The following is a 17,888-nucleotide window of genomic DNA, read 5'->3' as shown; positions in this document are numbered from 1 at the left end:
CCAAGCATCCGATCCTTGAAGGTTCAGCAAGCAAGTAAAACTAGATATTTAAAAATATATTTAAAAAAATATATAAATCAGGCTTCTATTCACCACCACAGTGGGTTCGAATAATCAAAATGTTACTGAAGTGGAGACTTTTTGTTTTAGTTTATGGGGTTTTCACAGAAAGCTTATTTCTGAGGTTGTCAGTGCACTCTTTCTTTTTAAGAATAAACCGAATTATTGATTTTCTCTCTCCCCATTTGACTTTTTGGCCTAGTTGTGGCCTCCTTTACTTTCTTTGAAACTTCACTGGATGTCTTTTGATACCTCTTGTCAAACAGCTCCCAAGTGCCATATTTTTGTAAATTAATGCTGAAATTCTACATCTTGGTTGCCTTATTTTAAAACTGTTGTGGTTGGGTCAACAGAAAACAGCAAAATGATCTTTATAAAACGTGTTACTGTCAAAATGATGTAAGGCCTAACTGCAGTGTCTCACTTATTAAACATGGTTCTTTGGTTTTACTGAAATATCTGCAAAGTGAATCCAATTTTGAATAAGTACATAAAGTCCAAAGTACAGACGCAGCTAATGTTCATGTGATGAATCCCATGTAGGGTCCAGTTAGCCCTTTTTATTGTTGTGCTTTTGAGGTGATACTATGTGTCAGTTTGCTGGTATGATAGGTATTACAGCTTACAAAAGATTACCAACAGTATTTAACTCAAGTATTTATGTTTAAAGTAGCTTTTTAGAAAAAAACAACTCTCTTGAAGATCATTATTCTGCTCATGCAAAATATTTTGATCTGTAGCTGATGAGGAAAAGCACCAGGGTGTTAACAATAATGCATTTATTCTGTCAGCGTACACAATGCTTTATGTAAACTATGCTCACAAGCTCAATGAAATTCAGTTTGAAGCTGCAGCTACTAACAGCTAATTAGGACCTACACACAGTGTCTATAGGTGAAGGTATAAGCATTATATAATTGGCTTGTGATGTGTGCATGTCTGTTCTAATGTATTTATGATAGATAATCAGGCTTAGCAGAGCTGGGTCAGCGCTCACTCTTGTGTGAGTGTAGCAGTGAGGTGGGTCAGCATTGAGGAGCACGTGTGTGTGTGTCTGTATTCTGCTGCTTTCAGCAACTCTTTATCTCAACTTTCCTGCACTTTTCAACTCTGGAGAAACATGAAATGAGAGATACAGTTTCACTTTGCAACATAATCAGTAAGGTAAGTTTTAAATGTGAGTATATAGCTATAGATGTAACAAGTAGTACACTGAGTAATTGTGGTCAGGAGATTTGAAGAATGCATTTAAAATTTTTTTACTTGAGTATTCAAACTTTTGTGCAATAAAAATCAAAAAAGGCGAAACTACTAAACTGTATGAATTGTCAGTTTTACAAAATGCATTTAAAAAGCCCTCATACACTTGAATGAAGGCAACATGAGGCTTTCTTTTTTTGGTATAATAAATGGCAGAATCAGCTCAGGTTGACCTTACCAGGTGTCTGTCATTCTGCAGGATGAAACCGACCTTCGCTCCACACACACCAGTACCTCAGCCATCCTATTCCCAGGCCAGAGAGAATCTGGTGAAGGCTATCCCACCCAAACTCCTCTGTCTGCTTGCCTGTGGGGGTCTTGACTGCCGCTATGAAGGACCAGAGTGCTGGAGACTGAATCAGCAGGCCATCAGAGGGGTTTTCTCCTCCTGGTGAGACCCTGACTGCATCATTGGATTTGTGTATCAAAAACAGTTCATGGTCGTTTAATGAGTAAGACATGCTGACTATTTCAGGGTGACAGATGACATTATTGCCATGGCACGACCATCCAACCATCTGATTGAAAAGTACAACATAATAGATCAATTTAAAAGGTAACTATATTCATTAATGATTCTGCAGTGAATGGACATGCATGATAGAGGAATAGTTATAAGTGGAAGGGTCTTTGTTGGCATATTAGTGTGGTGATTTTAAAATTTTGCTGTCTTGGCTTGTACTCCATTGTAAAAGAGATTTCTTTATCTCACTGAGAATACCCTTGGTTTAAAAAAACAGTTATAATAAGGCTGACAGCATTTGGATTTACACCAATCAATGGCAGCAATTTTAATCTTGTGCAAACTTTAGTTACTAGATTTAATAGTAATTTGAGTCGCAGAATCAGCTGTTTTCTTATTATTCCTGCCTTCTTTCCAGATTAAACATCAAGTCTATTATCAACATGCAGCTGCCAGGAGAGCACGCTCACTGTGGACCAGCCCTGGATTGTCAAAGTGGCTTCACATACTCGCCACAGATCTTCATGGACAGTGACAGTGAGATCTCAGCACAGTAATTACACAACAATCAGTGCAGTAATTCTGCTTAATTTGATGGTCAAATCTAAAAGGCTGTGCTTTTTGATTTTCTGTCACTAATTAAGTGTGAGAAACATGAAATTAGAAATAAATCATGAGAGAAAGTTGCTCTTTGTGCAATATCATTTCCACTGATACAAATCATGATCTGTGTTACCAGTGGTGGACTCAGGATGTCTAAAGAAAATGAAAAGGGCCCCTACTGTATATTGTAGGGCACTAGCACACAAGAGGTTGCCATATATTAATGATGAAAGGGTTAGGGATCCTGGCTGAATTTAAACGTCTTAAACTTTTCTTTAAAAAAAATACAGGAATTTTGAGTTTTTTAGCTATTCATGTAACAAAAATATACAAGTTAGGATGTCAGCTTCAGTTTGGAGAAAAACCACTGTACTGAAGCATCTGTCACTAGTGATGTGTAATATCTTAAGGAGCTTACTCAGTGAAGGGAAGGGCACTTTATCAGTTTTTTTCCATTGAGAAGCCACCCTTGAGGGCATAATTTTTCTACCATGAAGGCATGCTAGAGGCAATTTAGCAGATTTAGTCCACTGGAAGGGCACCCAACAGGGCACTTTATCACATTTTGTCCACTAAAAGAGAACCCTGGAGGGCACTTCACTGCATTTTGTTCATTGAAAGAGTACTTCACCACAGTTTATCCACTTGAAGTACACAATGGAGGACACTTTTCCACATTTTGGCAACTAAATGTACACCCTGGAGGGCACTTTATTGCATTTTGTTGACTGCAAGAGCATCCTGGAAAGCACTTTTTCTCCCCTTCTGAGTCCACCAGTGTTCCCTACAATATTATGCTATAATACGTAGCATTGTAAACACAATAAGTGACTCTCACTGTTCAATTTGTTTCTGAAAGATTTCTTCTGTGTATGTTTTTTGTGTGCAGTTTACTTCTACAACTTTGGGATGCCAGATTTCGGTGTGTCCTCCCTGGTTGGTGTTATTGATGCAGTGAAAGTTTTGACCTTTGCAGTGAAGGAGGGAAAAGTGGCCGTACACTGCCATGCAGGCCTGGGCAGGACAGGTAGAAGTATCCACTGTTTACTGTCTTTATAAATTCTGCACGTGTTATCCTGTGCACATGTAACATGATTGTATGATAATTGTATTATCACTGTGAATCTCTGCTGTGTTCTTCCTCCCTAACAGGTGTCCTAATAGCCTGTTACTTGATCTACACGCTGCATATCAGCCCAAGTGAGGCGGTCCACTTTGTGAGGATCAAACGTCCACGCTCTATCCAAACCAGGGCTCAGATCAGCCAGGTCTTTGACTTTGCACGCCTGACTGGCACACAGCTGGTACAATACCCAGACCTCAGCCTGCGGCACGGAGCCCCTTTCACCCTGCAGCACTATTTAAACCGGCAAGCACTGCTGCTGCACGGACAGGAGGCACGCTCACTCAGACACATACCAAAGGTTAGGATTTGATAGTTGTTCCACAATGATCACATTTACCTCCTCATTTCCAACCTCCTCCTTTGCTGTCCTCTTATTAGGTGATCTACCTCCTCTGTGTGCGTCTGTCCTGCTTGGCTCTGGGTCTCCCTGCTCCTCCAGATGTCCACGCTGAGCTGGATAAAAGGGCAGCACTGAGGTCCCTGGGCAGGTTGGTGAGGGAGACCCTGGCAGCCAAACAGTACCTGCCCCTACTGAGGGAGGGTCATCAGGGCTCATGGCTGGACACAGATTCAGTATCATCCTGGGACGAGCCACTGGGGTTCATAGAGGGTGAGGGAGAGGTGCTGCTGGATAGACGCAGCTACAGTGACTCTGATCTCAACAAGATCACAAACAGTGAGGTGAAAATTTTACATCATTGGGTCAGCAAGTTATGAGGTTAAAAATGATGCCATCTAATCAAACTGATCATGAATTCTTTTTGTATTCTTTCATTATAAGAATCTGGAGAGGAGTCCATACTGCACCCCAGCACTCAGAAACCTGAGACTCTGGTGTGTACAAGATCTAAAAGCTGATTTAATCCCCAAAAAGAAATCCTATAAACTCGACATCCCAATTTCACACATAGGAACAAGCATCGACTGCACTGAGAGGTGCACATGCACAGCTAAAAAACAACTTTATAAATCCATCTCCATCACCAAGGTTACTATGATTCTTAAAAAGACGATATAAAGTTGAAAACTTTGCATGCATCTAAAACTTTATCATTGTATACAGTTGGGCAGAAACTCACAACATCCAGGCCCAAGCTCTGCTGCCCGTACTGTTGCTAAAGCCATGGCAGATCCAGGTCCTGCAGGGGAAACCATCCTGCAAAGATCAGCTCTGCTTCAGGTAAAAAAAAAAAAAATCCTACAAAAGTAACCTGTTTGATATCTTAACATATTTGTATGATTTAGAGCTGTGGAGAAAATGGGTTAATATTTGTATTTTTTAAACAGGAGGAGCTGAACAGCAGTGAGTGTGGCTGGGCTCTGCTGGTCACTGAGTCTGATCCTCACGTTCTCAGCTGTCTGTTGTGGACCTGGTTGGAAAAATTAAGGGTCAGTGGTATCAAATAAGGACATATTGGCAGTATTGGCAGTATAAAGATTAATTTTTAGAGAAGATTTTTCAATAACTTCCAGTCAGCCTTGTCTCTGGTTCCTCCTAACTTCATCAGGAGCCAGTTCTGGGTGCAGAGGATGTGGACAAGTTAAGTCAAGGAGCAAACAACAAGAAGCCCCTCAGTGTGCTCAGGAAGGTAAGACAACACCTGAAGTTTTCTTGGACTTGTAGAAAAAAAAGACTGAAATATATTTCTTTATTCCAGCCCCAGAGACACACTGTCTACTGTCTGCTGAGCTGTGTGAGTACAGTGAGCAGGTTTTGTCCTCACAGAGAGGAAGCACTGTTGTCACGACTGATGAGGTCGCTAACAAAGGTAAGACACATGTTATGGTTAAGTCTGGGAGTCTTTACTTGTTCCTTTAATATGGTGTTGATTAGGTTTGAATTTAATGTCCCTTTCTTGTTGAACAACCAGCGCCCTCTAGAGGAGATGGAAAGCCTTGCATCTTTGATGGAAGTCCTGAAGTCAAGTTTGAGAGAAACCTGCCACAACTACCAACACCACAGCAGAACCTGCAGCACAGATGCCACTCTCTGAAGAGCAGCATGGAAAACAGAAGCAATTCTCCCTGTTTATGATATTTAATCCAATGGGATTGATTTTAGGAAAAAATAGCCAAAACCAACTCTTCTTACTACTTTCTACCTGTGGAAAAAAGAAGAAGATGATGGTGTTTGCTTCATCAAAACCATGAGTACTGGAAGTAAATTCAGTCTCAATCATCTTATGGCACCAATTCATAATAAATTTTTAAGACACTTTGCAAGGAGGGCAGGTCTAGATCATACTCTTTTCAATGATTCACATGAATCTACAACAAGCTCAGCATGAAGCAGAATGCCCATAATCAGCTGATCACCAGAGCGGGAGAGAAGAAAGAAGGGAAGAAGGGAGAAATATGAATGAGTGGTGACTAATGATAAGTAGAAAACGTCTTCCTGCTTGATTTTCCACTAAACTCCTTTTAAACCATGACACTGGTTGTATACATCTGACAAAATAAATGATAAAAGGTGACATAAGTTAAAACTTCACACAGTGTTTTGTTATTTCTGAGTCTTAAGATAATAAGTAATAAAGGATTTTATGGTAATTTAAAATGTGATGTTTTGTTTTTTTTTTTTCTAAGATTTATCATTATTGTAAATTCTCTTTTGTGGCCCACCTGCAGAACCCTATCTCTGGCACCCACCCATAGGCTCAGGCCAACTCTTTGGAAAGCACTGACCTAAACTATACGAACTATGACATTCAAGCTCCTGCTGCCTAACCTGAGGCCCTCTGCTCTTTCACATACATGAATGAGAGTGTAGTTACACTACATATCACTGCATAGGAACATGAGGCATTTGTCAATACAAGGTGATAAGCAGATTATAGCTCCACCAACACAACTAGTTCTAGGACTTGGCTTGAGTTGTGTCGTCCCCAAGCAATACTTTCCTTGCTGCTCCATTGATGTCTGCATATTATAGCAGATCAACATCCAGGCATCCATACTCTGGGACCTTGAAGAGTGGAGAGGCACAGAATGCACATTGCTTGAAGTCCAGTGTGAAGTTTCCACAGTCAGTGGTGATTTGGGCTGCCATGGCATCTGCTGGTGTTGGTCCACTGTGTTTCCTGAAGTCCACAGTCAACGCAGCCATCTACCAGGACATTTTAGAGCACTTCATGCTTCCTTCTGCTGGCAAGCTTTATGGAGATGCTGATTTCATTTTCCAGCAGGACTTGGCACCTGCCCACACTGCCAAAGGAACAAAAGCTGGTTCAATGACCATGGTGTTACTGTGCTTGATTGGCCAGCAAACTGGCCTGACCTGAACCCAGTAGAGAATCTATGGGATATTGTCAAGAGGAAGATGAGAGACACCGGATCCAACAATGCAGATGACTTGAAGGCCGCTATCAGAGCAACCTGGGCTTCCGTGAGCGGTGCCACAGGCTGATCGCCTCCATGCCACGCCACATTGATGCAGTAATTCATGCAAAAGGAGGCCCAACCAAGTATTAAAGGCATAGAAATGAACATACTTTTCAGAAGCCTGACATTTCTGTTTAAAATATCCTTTTGTTACTGATCTTATGTAATATTCTAGTTTTTAGAGACACTGAATTTTGGGTTTTCATATCTGTATGCCACAATCATCAACATTTCAAGAAAAAAAGGCTTGAAATATATCACTCTGTGTGTAACAAGTCTATATAATATATGGGTTTCACTTTCAGAAAAGAGTGACAAAAATATTGAACTTATTCATGATATTCTAATTTTTTGAGATGTACCTGTATTACATGTTAGTGTTTGGACTGTAAAGATTTCTGATCAGAGACTCACTAAAAAGATCTTTAATTCTACACTTTTCTTTGTCATTCCTGGGCAAGTGAGTTGTAATTTGTTTCATGCAAATATGTCATTCATTTTTAAAAACATTACTTTGTGACATTATGGACATTAAAAGTTATTTCTTAAACTTTTTACAATTTATCTGCAAGGCTGTTTAGCTGGGAAAACCATGCAACCTTAGAATTGTTTGTATTTTTTATTTTTTATTTTTACAACACTGCAATTGTAATTCTGACATCTTTTAAACTCATGAGAGTTGGCCACTTTCTGTAAATGACACATAAATAAAGTACATTTGTTCCATCTAATAATACTAGTATTAGTACCGATACCAGTACTGATATTGGTACTGGTATTAGTATTAGTGCTAACAGCTCAGATCCTGAAGTGTCTGTTTCAGCCTCTGAAACTTAATAAATCATTTACAAAACCTGCTGAGAGCATGTTCCGTTTTTACATTTCGGACATTCCTGCACTGTACACACACAAACACACACTCACACACACACATTAAGAATGCCTGTCAAAGAGTCATCTCCATGGCAACGTTGTCATAGCAAGCTGACATGCACTAAACAGTTTTTGTTTGAGCTCAGAGCACAAAAGCTGACACAGAGTGAAGTGAAGGATCTGAGGCTAATTTAACCAGGTAAAATGATTTATTTTTGTTTTCCAAACATCAATAACTGACCTCAGCAGATCTCAGCACTGATTTATAAAACTGTTTCCACTGATAGACCTGAGTGTGCGACACACAAGGTTACTGTTTTGGTTGATCATTTCTTACTCTTTACCCACATATTAATTTACTTTTAGCCTTAATTCATGAAATATTATTGTTAGATTCACTAAATACTGCCCTAGTGACAATGCTGTGAAGTGCAGGTACAGTTACAATAGACTGATAAGTGATTTTTGTGTCTGCTTATGTAAGTGCTGTTTTATAAGTGTGATGAGTTTTGGAAATCTTTATGTCCTATTGGTTTAATTTACTAAAATGAAATTTTTAGTTATGTTTTTTGACACGCTGATTTGAGTGTTTCAACTTTTGTTTGTTCTCTCATTCTCAGAAACATGTCAGATGCTGGGGGCTGGGTGGGGACCTGGAGGCCCCACAAGCCAAGAGGACCCATAGCTGCGCTCTATGGTAGCCCAGGGCCTAAATATGCTCTGCCTGGACTCACAGGTAGAGCTGAAATTGCCTTTAAGACAGCTCCTTCCACCTTACTATATGTATTTTTACTGACTTGTGCTTTTTTCTCCATAAAGGGAACACTAAACATGACCCGACCAGGCTCAAGGCACCAATGTTTAGTTTTGGGGTGTGCACACACCAGTCCAGTGCTAACTTCTCCCCTGGGCCGAGGTACCTCATCCCCTCCAACATGACCAGAGTAGGACAAGATGGCTCACCTGCATTTTCACTACTGGGTCGCCCTAAGGACCCAGAAGCCTTCAAAACCCCTGGACCAGGTCAGCAAAAACTTCTTGCATACCAAAGTTTTGTAAGATCTTCATCTCTCATCAACATTAAGAGTATGGAACTCCGTACATGAATTGAAGATGGATGTATGTCATTTTAGGAGAATACTTCCCAGAGAATGTAGGAAAATGGATTTTCCGATCATCCCCCGCTTATTCACTTTCTGCAAGGAGCACAGAGAATAGAATTGACCAAAGCCCAGGTACAATGTTGCATTTACAATAAAGTTTTGTCAGCTTTACACAACAAAGTTTTAAGAAATGAAATATTTATACATTGCCTTTTGTCATCTCTCAGGTCCAGCTGCACACACACTTCCTCCTGTGTTTGGGCCTAAAACTGTGGGCAGAGCTACAGCTCCCTGCTACTCCATCAGTGGACGCAGCAAATCTGTGTTCTCTGAGGACATGAAGGATGTAAGTGTGAAACACTATTCTAGGAAATAAGTTGAAATAGAATTATCAAGTGTTTTCTCTGTTCTTGTCTTCTCCTTCAGACTCCTGGCCCTGCTTCCTACAAAGCTGTGGACCCGTACATTTACATGCCCAAACCTCCCAATTTCAGCATGACAGGTCGAAACCATACGCCAGGAGATTCAACTAAAAAACCAGGGCCAGGTGCACACTATCCTGAGAGGGTATGGGAACCATAGCTTGTCATAATGATCAACAATAAGCCTGAGATAGTTCACATTTTGTTGATTTATTGACATTTGTGTCTTCCTATAGGTGACCAATACGAGAGCAAAAGCTCCAAGCTTCTCCTTTGGACTGCGTCACTCACAGTACATCGCTCCATTCATTGATCACATGCATGAGTAGTGTCACACATTCTCTCAGCATTTCAAAATAAAATACAAAAAGTAAACTACCTAGAAATCACATTTTATTGGTAAAGTTACAGATCCTATTGTGTTGGTATTTATCATAGAAGTTCTAAGAATCTACAATTCAAATTTGAATTAGACAAAGGGTTTGACATTTTTATTAATTATGTAGCATACTCTCAATAATTAGCCAAGCTATTCCCTGTGGACGCTTTAAGTGACTGCAAAAACACTGTACAAAACAATTTAACATAGTTTTATTTTTAAATATGATGTGGCCATATATGAAATTTGACTAATGATATCATGATGTAATTTTGTCAAGTTGGGATTATTATATATTTAAAGTTTTCACTTCACCAATTGGTGATACTTGACATCACTTACCTGCCCGTGTTCATGTTGACACTTCACAGCTTGTCACCACTGTGTGTTAAACCCAATGACAGATATCTAAAATTGAGTTTAAAGATATTAAAATTCCAGGTTGATTATAAAAAATTTCCAGTATCAAAATGCTATAACTGATATAAGCAATTCAGGCCTTAAGACAGAAAATATTTAAAATTAATATGAAGTATTGTTTTTAAGTGAAAAAAATCTACATTTTAATAATCCCAGTGTTTTTGGCTGTTAAAGATTAATGAAACTTCCAGATGAAAAGTGATGTTCAGTATATCATGAAAAAAAAGTTCATTTTCCCTGTAATTTAAAACAAGAAGTATAATTTCCATATACTACCGATTAATGTCATACAAATAGAAATATTTCAAGACTCTTTTTTTATTCTGATCATAATGATTACAGCGTAAAGCTAACAGAATCCAAGTCAAGCTTAACATACATGTATGTCATTCAGCAGCCAAGGTCAAGCTCAAAGGCATCACTAATGTCCAGGCCTTATCACCCCTAGCAATACGCCAGGAGACTGCTGGCGGTTTCTGTATGACCAGAGGCTGGTGGCAACCCTACTTCCTGCCTGGATGATACTCTAGGCTGTTTACTTTAAACATCTAACCAATACTCGGTCCTAAAGGTGTGGACTTTGTTATGGTAATATGCAAGGAAATCCAGAGCATGACTGTTTTTGTGTCAATCCTCCTTCCTGCCAGATGGTGTCCCCACATCTACGCCTTATTTCAGCCTCAATATTTGGCCCAAACATGCCTGAAAGTTCTGCACAGTATTGCACTGTGATCTGCTTTTACACCACCTATTTTCTACTTTTGATACTGAAGGTTAGAGTACTTTTTTTGGCATGTCTGTTACTGCAACCTATCTGTCAAATGAAAGTAGCAGGGATGATGGTACAAATTAAAAATTGATTATTTTACCTGTTTCATTTGATACTTTTTCTTACAGTTACTACTGCTTTCAATTAGAAAGGGGTGAGTTGCTGTTCTTGATATTGTATAGTGTCCTGTAAAGTTTCATCTGACGGTTGCTGGTGTTGCACTAACTTTTTGATTGAGCGTCTGTTTTCCATTGTCCTTTAAATGAAAATGTAATGTACCATGTAACCACATTGTTATTATGTTTGTCTTTGTGATTTACTGTGATCCTGCAGTAGGCATGAGAGCACAGTCACCTTCAGCACTTTGTAAAGATGCAGCTGCTTGGCATGTATGAGCAGACAGCAGATGTACTAAAGTCTGGTAAAATGCTCAGCCAGCTACATCCTTGATAAAGGATTTAAGGTGGCAGTGTGTCCAGTCATTTGAATTAGTGAGGATGCTGAATGCAGATCAGTTTGACATACGACCATAACTGATTATGTTGTACATAGAAACTGTGTTAGTTAGGGCACCAGTGCCGACCTCAGACCCTTTTACTTGTATCTGTAGGTGTTATTATCATGTCAGATCAATTGCTCAAAAACTCACCAAACTTTCCAGAAAGTCACCACCCATGGGAATTTTTGTATTTTGGTGGAAATACAGTCCACATGGAAGCCCCAAAACATAACATATACATATGTATTAGGTCTAGCTGAATAAAAAAGATTTTATAAACAATCCTCTAAAACGTACTGAAGTGCACTAAAAACAGCTAAGGTCAAATTTTTGTTTTTTTTCGCCGACAGATAGGTAGGTAGCACATTTTTTGAGATTCTTTCTTAATTCTATACAAGACGGAGATCTGAAGTTATCTAAAACTTCATAGGGTGGGATCGTGACCATGGCCCAAACTTAGCCTACTGATAACTTCAAATTCACAAGGACTATCCTACATTGATCCTGAATAAATTCATGCATCAATATCTTTGCTTTATCATATCGTCCCCTTCTGCCAACTGAACAGTTCCTTCTATGATATTTCCTTTTAAACTTTCACCCCCCAAACACCATTCAACCTAGGTGTATGATTTTTGGTCTTCATATGGGTCATCATGAGACCTGCAAAAAAGCCTCTTGGTTGCGACACACCCCAGCATGCACCGAGATGCGAGGGCCCTTCAGTGCTGCAGCCCTAGTTCTATTAAGATTTGACGGTTTTGTATGGAACAGTAACTCACACAGGTACAAACATTTATGACAGTAAAATTCTGTTCAGTTCATGTTTTAATTATAAATTTATTACATAATATAACAAACATATATCTCTGTGGTGGAGATATCCTGGAAAACGGCTCAGATCTTGTCTCAAACTTCAGTATCGCCCTTTCTCTGTTTGCATGAAAAATACTAGGTAGCTTCTGGTTAACCGTTATTAAACTTGGGCCTTCATTTATTAAAAGGGAGGGGGCTTTAACACTTTAAGAATCCAGAAGTCACTAAGAGAAAGCTGTAAATGATTTTCTGGGTTTATTGGATGCTGAGAAGGGGATGTTCACAGTGAGACAAGGCTGAGGCATTGCAGGGATACTTCCACCTTTCTAAACTTCACAGTGCAAACAAGGAGAAAACCAACAATGAAAGAAAAAACCCCTTTGATGATAAGATCACTGGTTCCAGTGGATGACTGGACCCCAGTGGGTTTTTAAAAAGGTTACACTGCTCCCCCTATGCTATGTAGATTGTGCTTTGTTGATTAGAAATAAGACAAAGATAACCCCTTCACTTAACTTATTTGACCTAATGGTGTGTAAGTTCAATTACACATTGCTCTGTAGCATCATTTTGCATCTGTATTAGTGGTAAACATACACAACCATCTGACCAGGTATTCACTACAGCGTTAAGGTTTAAACCAGGCCAGCCTGTGTGATTCCAAACTATACACATTCACCTCGTGTGTGTGTTTGTGTTTTGTTTATTTTTATGGGAAAAGTAAGCAAAGCTGGATAATATCCTTCATCACAGTAAAATCAAGCAGTTGTGATACTCTGTCTCAAAATGTAAAGAGAAAGGTTAATGCAAAGCTCACAGGTAGTTATACACAGGCTTTATAGAATATATATATATAGATATAATCCGTTATATCCACATATATAAATGTATAAATGCACTAGCCTGCTACTTCATAAAATAATAACAATGACTGCATTTCCACCTGTCGGAAATACAGAGATATCTAACAAATGTCCGTAGTTCTCAAGATTTCCAGGAGATGGCACCATATTATTGAGTCTAACAGCTCAAGAATGCTGTAACTAAGATAGTCCTAAAGCAAAGATAAATATACAGTTAAAAGTTATTTTTTGGCACATTTTCCTTTGTGTTGTTTATTCCTCACTTAATCACCTCATATAGCATCTCAAAAAACTCAGAAACTGAAGGTCTGAAAAAGGAAAAAGGAGTGCTGCCAGACAGAGTGGAGGGTAAGGAGCGCGTAATGCTATCTGGGAACGTGTGTACAAAACAGTGACACTGCATAAGTCGCACCTACACAGTCACAAGTTGAGTTCAGGTTGTTCTGCAATATAAAATGCCACAATGGTTTCATTCAACACTATGTGTTCATCTTTCTCTCTGTCTATGGCAGAGCAGTCCACATTTTAAAAAGCAAAACAAGGATGCAGAAAAATGATGGATGTGAAACTATACATGAGTGTGCGTGTGCGCATTTTTCTGTTTGTGTGTATGTTATGTGTGTGTGTTTGTGTGACACAGCCACTGCCGGGAATCTCTGATGGTAATACAGTAAGGCTATAGTGGACTAACTCCAAAGATGTAAACCCTAACAATCAACCGTACACTCACTCAAACAAACACACACACAAAAAAGGAATAAACAAGCATCTGCACGCATACTCACGCATACTCACACATTCACACGCACACGGTGAAAGGAACGACCACACAGAGATTCAGGGAATCCAGATGCACGCATGCGCTTGGACGTTGGGTGGCTTTTATGTTAGCACCTTGTCACCTTGTTTTGTGCAAATCATCCCCTAGTTCATAGTTCAGAATTCAAAAGTTCAAGAGTTCATAGAAAGAATAAAATCTGCTCACCTTTCCACAGGTGGTTAACTATGCATATATGCCAAACATTCATATATAGATCTATATACTTTTTTCAAAAATTTATATGAAATCTATCATATATACATTGCTTGTGATTTTAAAAAAGCAAATATTTGTAGTTTGTTCATTTGTACAAGTGTAAGTAGGTTTAGAATGGACAGAATATTTGTTTTTTTTCTTCATATTTTTCTGTCACTCTAAAATTCAAATGAGTGAAAGATTAAAGTATCATGTTCCACACGCTACAAAATCTACCCACAGTGTCTGAGGGTAACAAATCAACCAAATAAACAAGGAAACACAGAGAGTTCAAATGAATCAGACTGTAACACTGGAGTCAGAAGAAAAGAAATCAGTGAGGTCACAGTGAGGCAGTGAGTGCTATTCCTACAACCCAGATACGACAAGATTTTCTCCACCCGCTTTTACAAACTGCTAGCAAAAAAAGAAGAAAAAAGATGCACAGAGCTTTTCGCCAAGTTAAAGTGCCTTGGCGTACTGACTGAATCTGCTGATGTGCGTTTTTTTAGTAGTAATAGAGATCACCTGGCAGCCTTCTGTTAGAGAAAAGCCATGGATAAAATGCTTTTGTTGCGTGAATAAAACTCACTGTTTCTCACTGCCAGCAGAAGCTACTCATAAGTACAATTGTAGATTTTGTATTGTTAAAGGAAAATTCAGTTGTATTTGTATTATTTTATTTTTTTGCTCTTACAACCTGGGTCTTATTTTTTACAGTCCTGGCTGCTTCTGTTTATGATAATATTTTAATCACTAAGTAAACTGCAAAGATACAAGGAAGCAGCGATGTTGTAGACACTGCCAGGTTGTAAAATCCTGAATTTTCCTCACAGACCTCACAGAGGCTTTCCCATCCCCACAGCCTGATAGACTACTGACACATTTCCTGCCGTGGCATTTCAGAGGGGCACAAGCTTTAAGTTCAGTTTGTATAAACCGAGATGCTTATACTGAAGTAAATTTAAAGGACAATATAATTCAACAGTTAAAGCTTAATTCAGCTTTGTTCACACACTAAATAGCTGTTTATATCTGCTGTGAAAATTAATCCTGACAGTTGTCTGCTCTCTTGTTCTTTCATGATTATTTCTCTATGAGTGAGGGGAACAATCCAACTTTTACCTTCTTTGCTCTCCTATTCTCTCTATGCCAGCCTAGTCTGAGAGGCATCATCAGGGGTTGCAGGGATGGAATTTTTTTAACTAGCCCTCAAACAGTTTTCAAACTGTGGTGTTAAATTGTCCTCAAAGGCATATATTGAAAAGAATAGTATCAAAATAACAGCCAACAATATCTCCATGCTAGTGTCCCAAACTTCCATCCCTGAGTGGTTCACAGACAAAAGATGAAGGGCCTCTTTATACCAAGCAGCTGTTTCAGTCAGTGGTCCTTTCTACATGTTTCTGTGGGTAAAGCTGAGTCACAACCACGTCAGGCCATGTCTGCAGATGCAGCAGTAGGGATGGGAGTCGACTGGGGTCTTAGCCTCACATTACGGGATGCCCTTTAATATGAAGGAAGACCGTAAGAAAATAAAAACAAACACACTCTCGGTCCAAGACATGATGCAACTCTTCATGCTACGGTTCAAGAAAGGGTGACCATGAGGAAACTGTATACCTATGACAAAACTTTCTTTTTCATATCTATATACTTTTTTCAAATTTCAAATATATATATTTATATATATGTATATATAATCGGTAGAAATGAGTAAACTATTGGTGGAATAAATTTAAAGATTTCTCTGCCTTCTATACTAAAAACCAAAAACAGGCGCAGATTAATTTATTACATTTCCTCTTTGCAACATTGTCTTTTCTTCTGAAAGCTATATTTCAATACATATATTGTATATCATATTATATAATACCTATATATATAATATTCCCTTTGGAAAACCAAAAAATTGATTATGAAAAAAGCCACGAGTGTTGGTTAAACATTCTCCAAATATAATAGATAGCACAGTCTGGATACCAAGGCGGAGGGGTTTCTCCCATGGTTTACTTTGTGGAGCTCCACCTCTGGGCTCAAAGTCTTCGGTTTAAAAACAACAGCAGGTATAGCTATATATGCTCATAGTCCTGTGTTCATCACTGATGATCTCTGTAGAAATATTTTGAAAGGCAACTGAGCTTCCTGTTTGGAAAGAAAAAATTCTTTCACCTCCTCCTCCTTTACTCGAACTTCAAAAGGCTTCCAGGGGCCTCAGAGATGGAGGGGTAGAGGTAGAGAGGAGTGAAGGGACTAGTGAGGGAGAACACTTGGGGCATACTCAGGAAATAACTGAATCTTTCACAAATTTAATGTTTTAATTGGAGCTCGTAGGATTCTCCTCAGTGAGGAAAAAAAAAGAGCTCATTTTGAGGTCTGATCTTTTTGAATTCAGGTCAGAAGGCGGCCAGACACTAAGGCCTGAGTGGAGGGGAATGAATGGACTGATTCCTCCTCTTCAGTGCAGTGCAGAGTGCAGGGTATTAATGAGACAGGAACAAAATGTGTGGTCAAGGACCACAGGTAAACACTGGTGATGCAGAACTTAAAAGCAGCCAGAGTAAAGGAGGAGTGGTCCTCATTGTTTCTCTTCAATCGACTCTGTAACTCGCAGATCTTCATCTTTCTCTTTGTGTGGCTCAGGGCAGGGGTCAGCTCTCTAGCAGCATTTTCAGTGCTCGTTCAATGTTCATACGGTGTCCAACGCGTGTCACTCCCAGCTCTGCAAAGTCATCCTTAGTGAGAGCTGGGAGGTGAGAGCCCTCGATCTCATGGTCCTGAAACCCTGCTCTGTGCTCTCCTAAATTGATGCTCTCCAGCCAGTCTCCTACATCGTACTTATTCCAGAGGTGGAGAGGTTTCTGGTGGAAGGGTCGGAGGGCTAAAAGTGGTGAGCCCAGCCCAGGCGAATGGGAAGGTGATGGGGATGGGGAGCGAGAGCGGGAACGGGCGCTGGAGCTCCTCATCACAAAGCGGACTTCTTTAGGCTCCTGGGGGAGGCTGAGGCTGGAGGATTTGAGGATGGTTTGTGGGGGTGTAGTTGGTGAGGTTGGTAGGCCGAAGCCTGAGAAACGTCCAAGAGGATCGCCCCGGTCAGGTGAGCCTGAACCTGGGCTGGGGGCGCGTCGGGTGACTGGGTAACGGCTACCAGGGCGGATGGTGAACGTGGTGCCATAACTTCTCTGAGAAATGGTGTGGAGCTCTCCTAGGCTGCTGAAAAGTCTTAAGGAGACAGACAGAGAAAGAGAGGGTTATCAGTGGAGAGGAATGACAACATGTATTCAACACTGAAGGTTCTGCTTAACTTTAAGTTAGTCAAGGCTACAGGTTAATAACAGACTAATCTCACATCACAGCAACTGCAAAACAGCAAGCTGCACTTGTTGGTTTTTCTCTCAAGAAACCAGACTTGCATCATGTTTCAAGAGTTACATCAAAGCTAAAGTATTTTCTTCTCCTTATTTGATAATAAGATGGAATTGTTTTCCCTAAAACCCCTCCTACACTGGGTCAGTGTGGCCATTAAAAGTCTTTCACTCTAATGAATTCAACAAAAAGCTACTTCCAGCAAATGCATACAATACAATCTCCCTGAAATGACCTGTAAAAAGCAAAGGGTTTAGCATTAAATGTTTTACATTGAAACAGTAGAATTAGAAAAACTGACCAGATACAGTCTGAGCATCCACCCACTCCCCACATAAGAGACTTTCACTCGCATACACACAAACCAACATTTAGAGTGCTAAAATGAGTACGGTTAATGTTTGGTTTTAAGTTTGTATCACCCATTACTTAAGACATGGGTTTTTCATAGAAATGTATTAAGAGGTGAA

At 39.6% G+C, this 17,888-nt stretch overlaps 3 protein-coding genes across 13 annotated transcripts in view; 2 read left to right on the top strand and 1 right to left on the bottom strand.

Moving 5' to 3' along the window:
• Positions 1-1,520: 1,520 nt before the first annotated feature.
• zgc:77752 (uncharacterized protein LOC393862 homolog) lies at positions 1,521-5,620 on the top strand. The gene is made up of 12 exons (XM_041794706.1): positions 1,521-1,711; positions 1,796-1,876; positions 2,202-2,320; positions 3,276-3,413; positions 3,539-3,810; positions 3,891-4,193; positions 4,294-4,500; positions 4,576-4,692; positions 4,800-4,901; positions 5,021-5,101; positions 5,171-5,281; positions 5,384-5,620. The coding sequence occupies exons 1-12, from the start codon at positions 1,521-1,523 to the stop codon at positions 5,504-5,506; spliced, it is 1,845 nt and encodes a 614-aa protein (XP_041650640.1). The 3' UTR covers positions 5,507-5,620.
• Positions 5,621-7,906: 2,286 nt separating this feature from the next.
• odf3b (outer dense fiber of sperm tails 3B) lies at positions 7,907-9,620 on the top strand. The gene is made up of 7 exons (XM_041794704.1): positions 7,907-7,965; positions 8,387-8,502; positions 8,586-8,789; positions 8,900-9,001; positions 9,097-9,215; positions 9,296-9,436; positions 9,528-9,620. Exons 2-7 carry the CDS (start codon positions 8,391-8,393, stop codon positions 9,618-9,620), a joined length of 771 nt encoding a protein of 256 aa, XP_041650638.1. The 5' UTR covers positions 7,907-7,965; positions 8,387-8,390.
• Positions 9,621-12,212: 2,592 nt separating this feature from the next.
• Positions 12,213-17,888, bottom strand: part of shank3a (SH3 and multiple ankyrin repeat domains 3a) — a 315,840-nt gene continuing 310,164 nt past the window's right edge. For 7 of the 11 annotated variants that reach the window (XM_041794579.1, XM_041794582.1, XM_041794581.1 and 4 more), the window contains one exon: positions 12,213-17,274. In XM_041794579.1, the coding sequence (XP_041650513.1) occupies positions 16,704-17,274 (571 nt within the window). In that variant the 3' untranslated portion in view covers positions 12,213-16,703. The remainder of the gene's footprint in view (positions 17,275-17,888) is intronic. The other 4 variants (XM_041794583.1, XM_041794585.1, XR_005992309.1 and 1 more) reach the window with 4 other exon arrangements.

Source organism: Cheilinus undulatus, linkage group 9, assembly GCF_018320785.1.
Source record: "Cheilinus undulatus linkage group 9, ASM1832078v1, whole genome shotgun sequence".
Lineage (NCBI taxonomy): Eukaryota > Metazoa > Chordata > Actinopteri > Labriformes > Labridae > Cheilinus > Cheilinus undulatus.
Note: the sequence above shows the minus strand (reverse complement) of the source record. Positions and strands in the feature narration are given on the sequence as shown.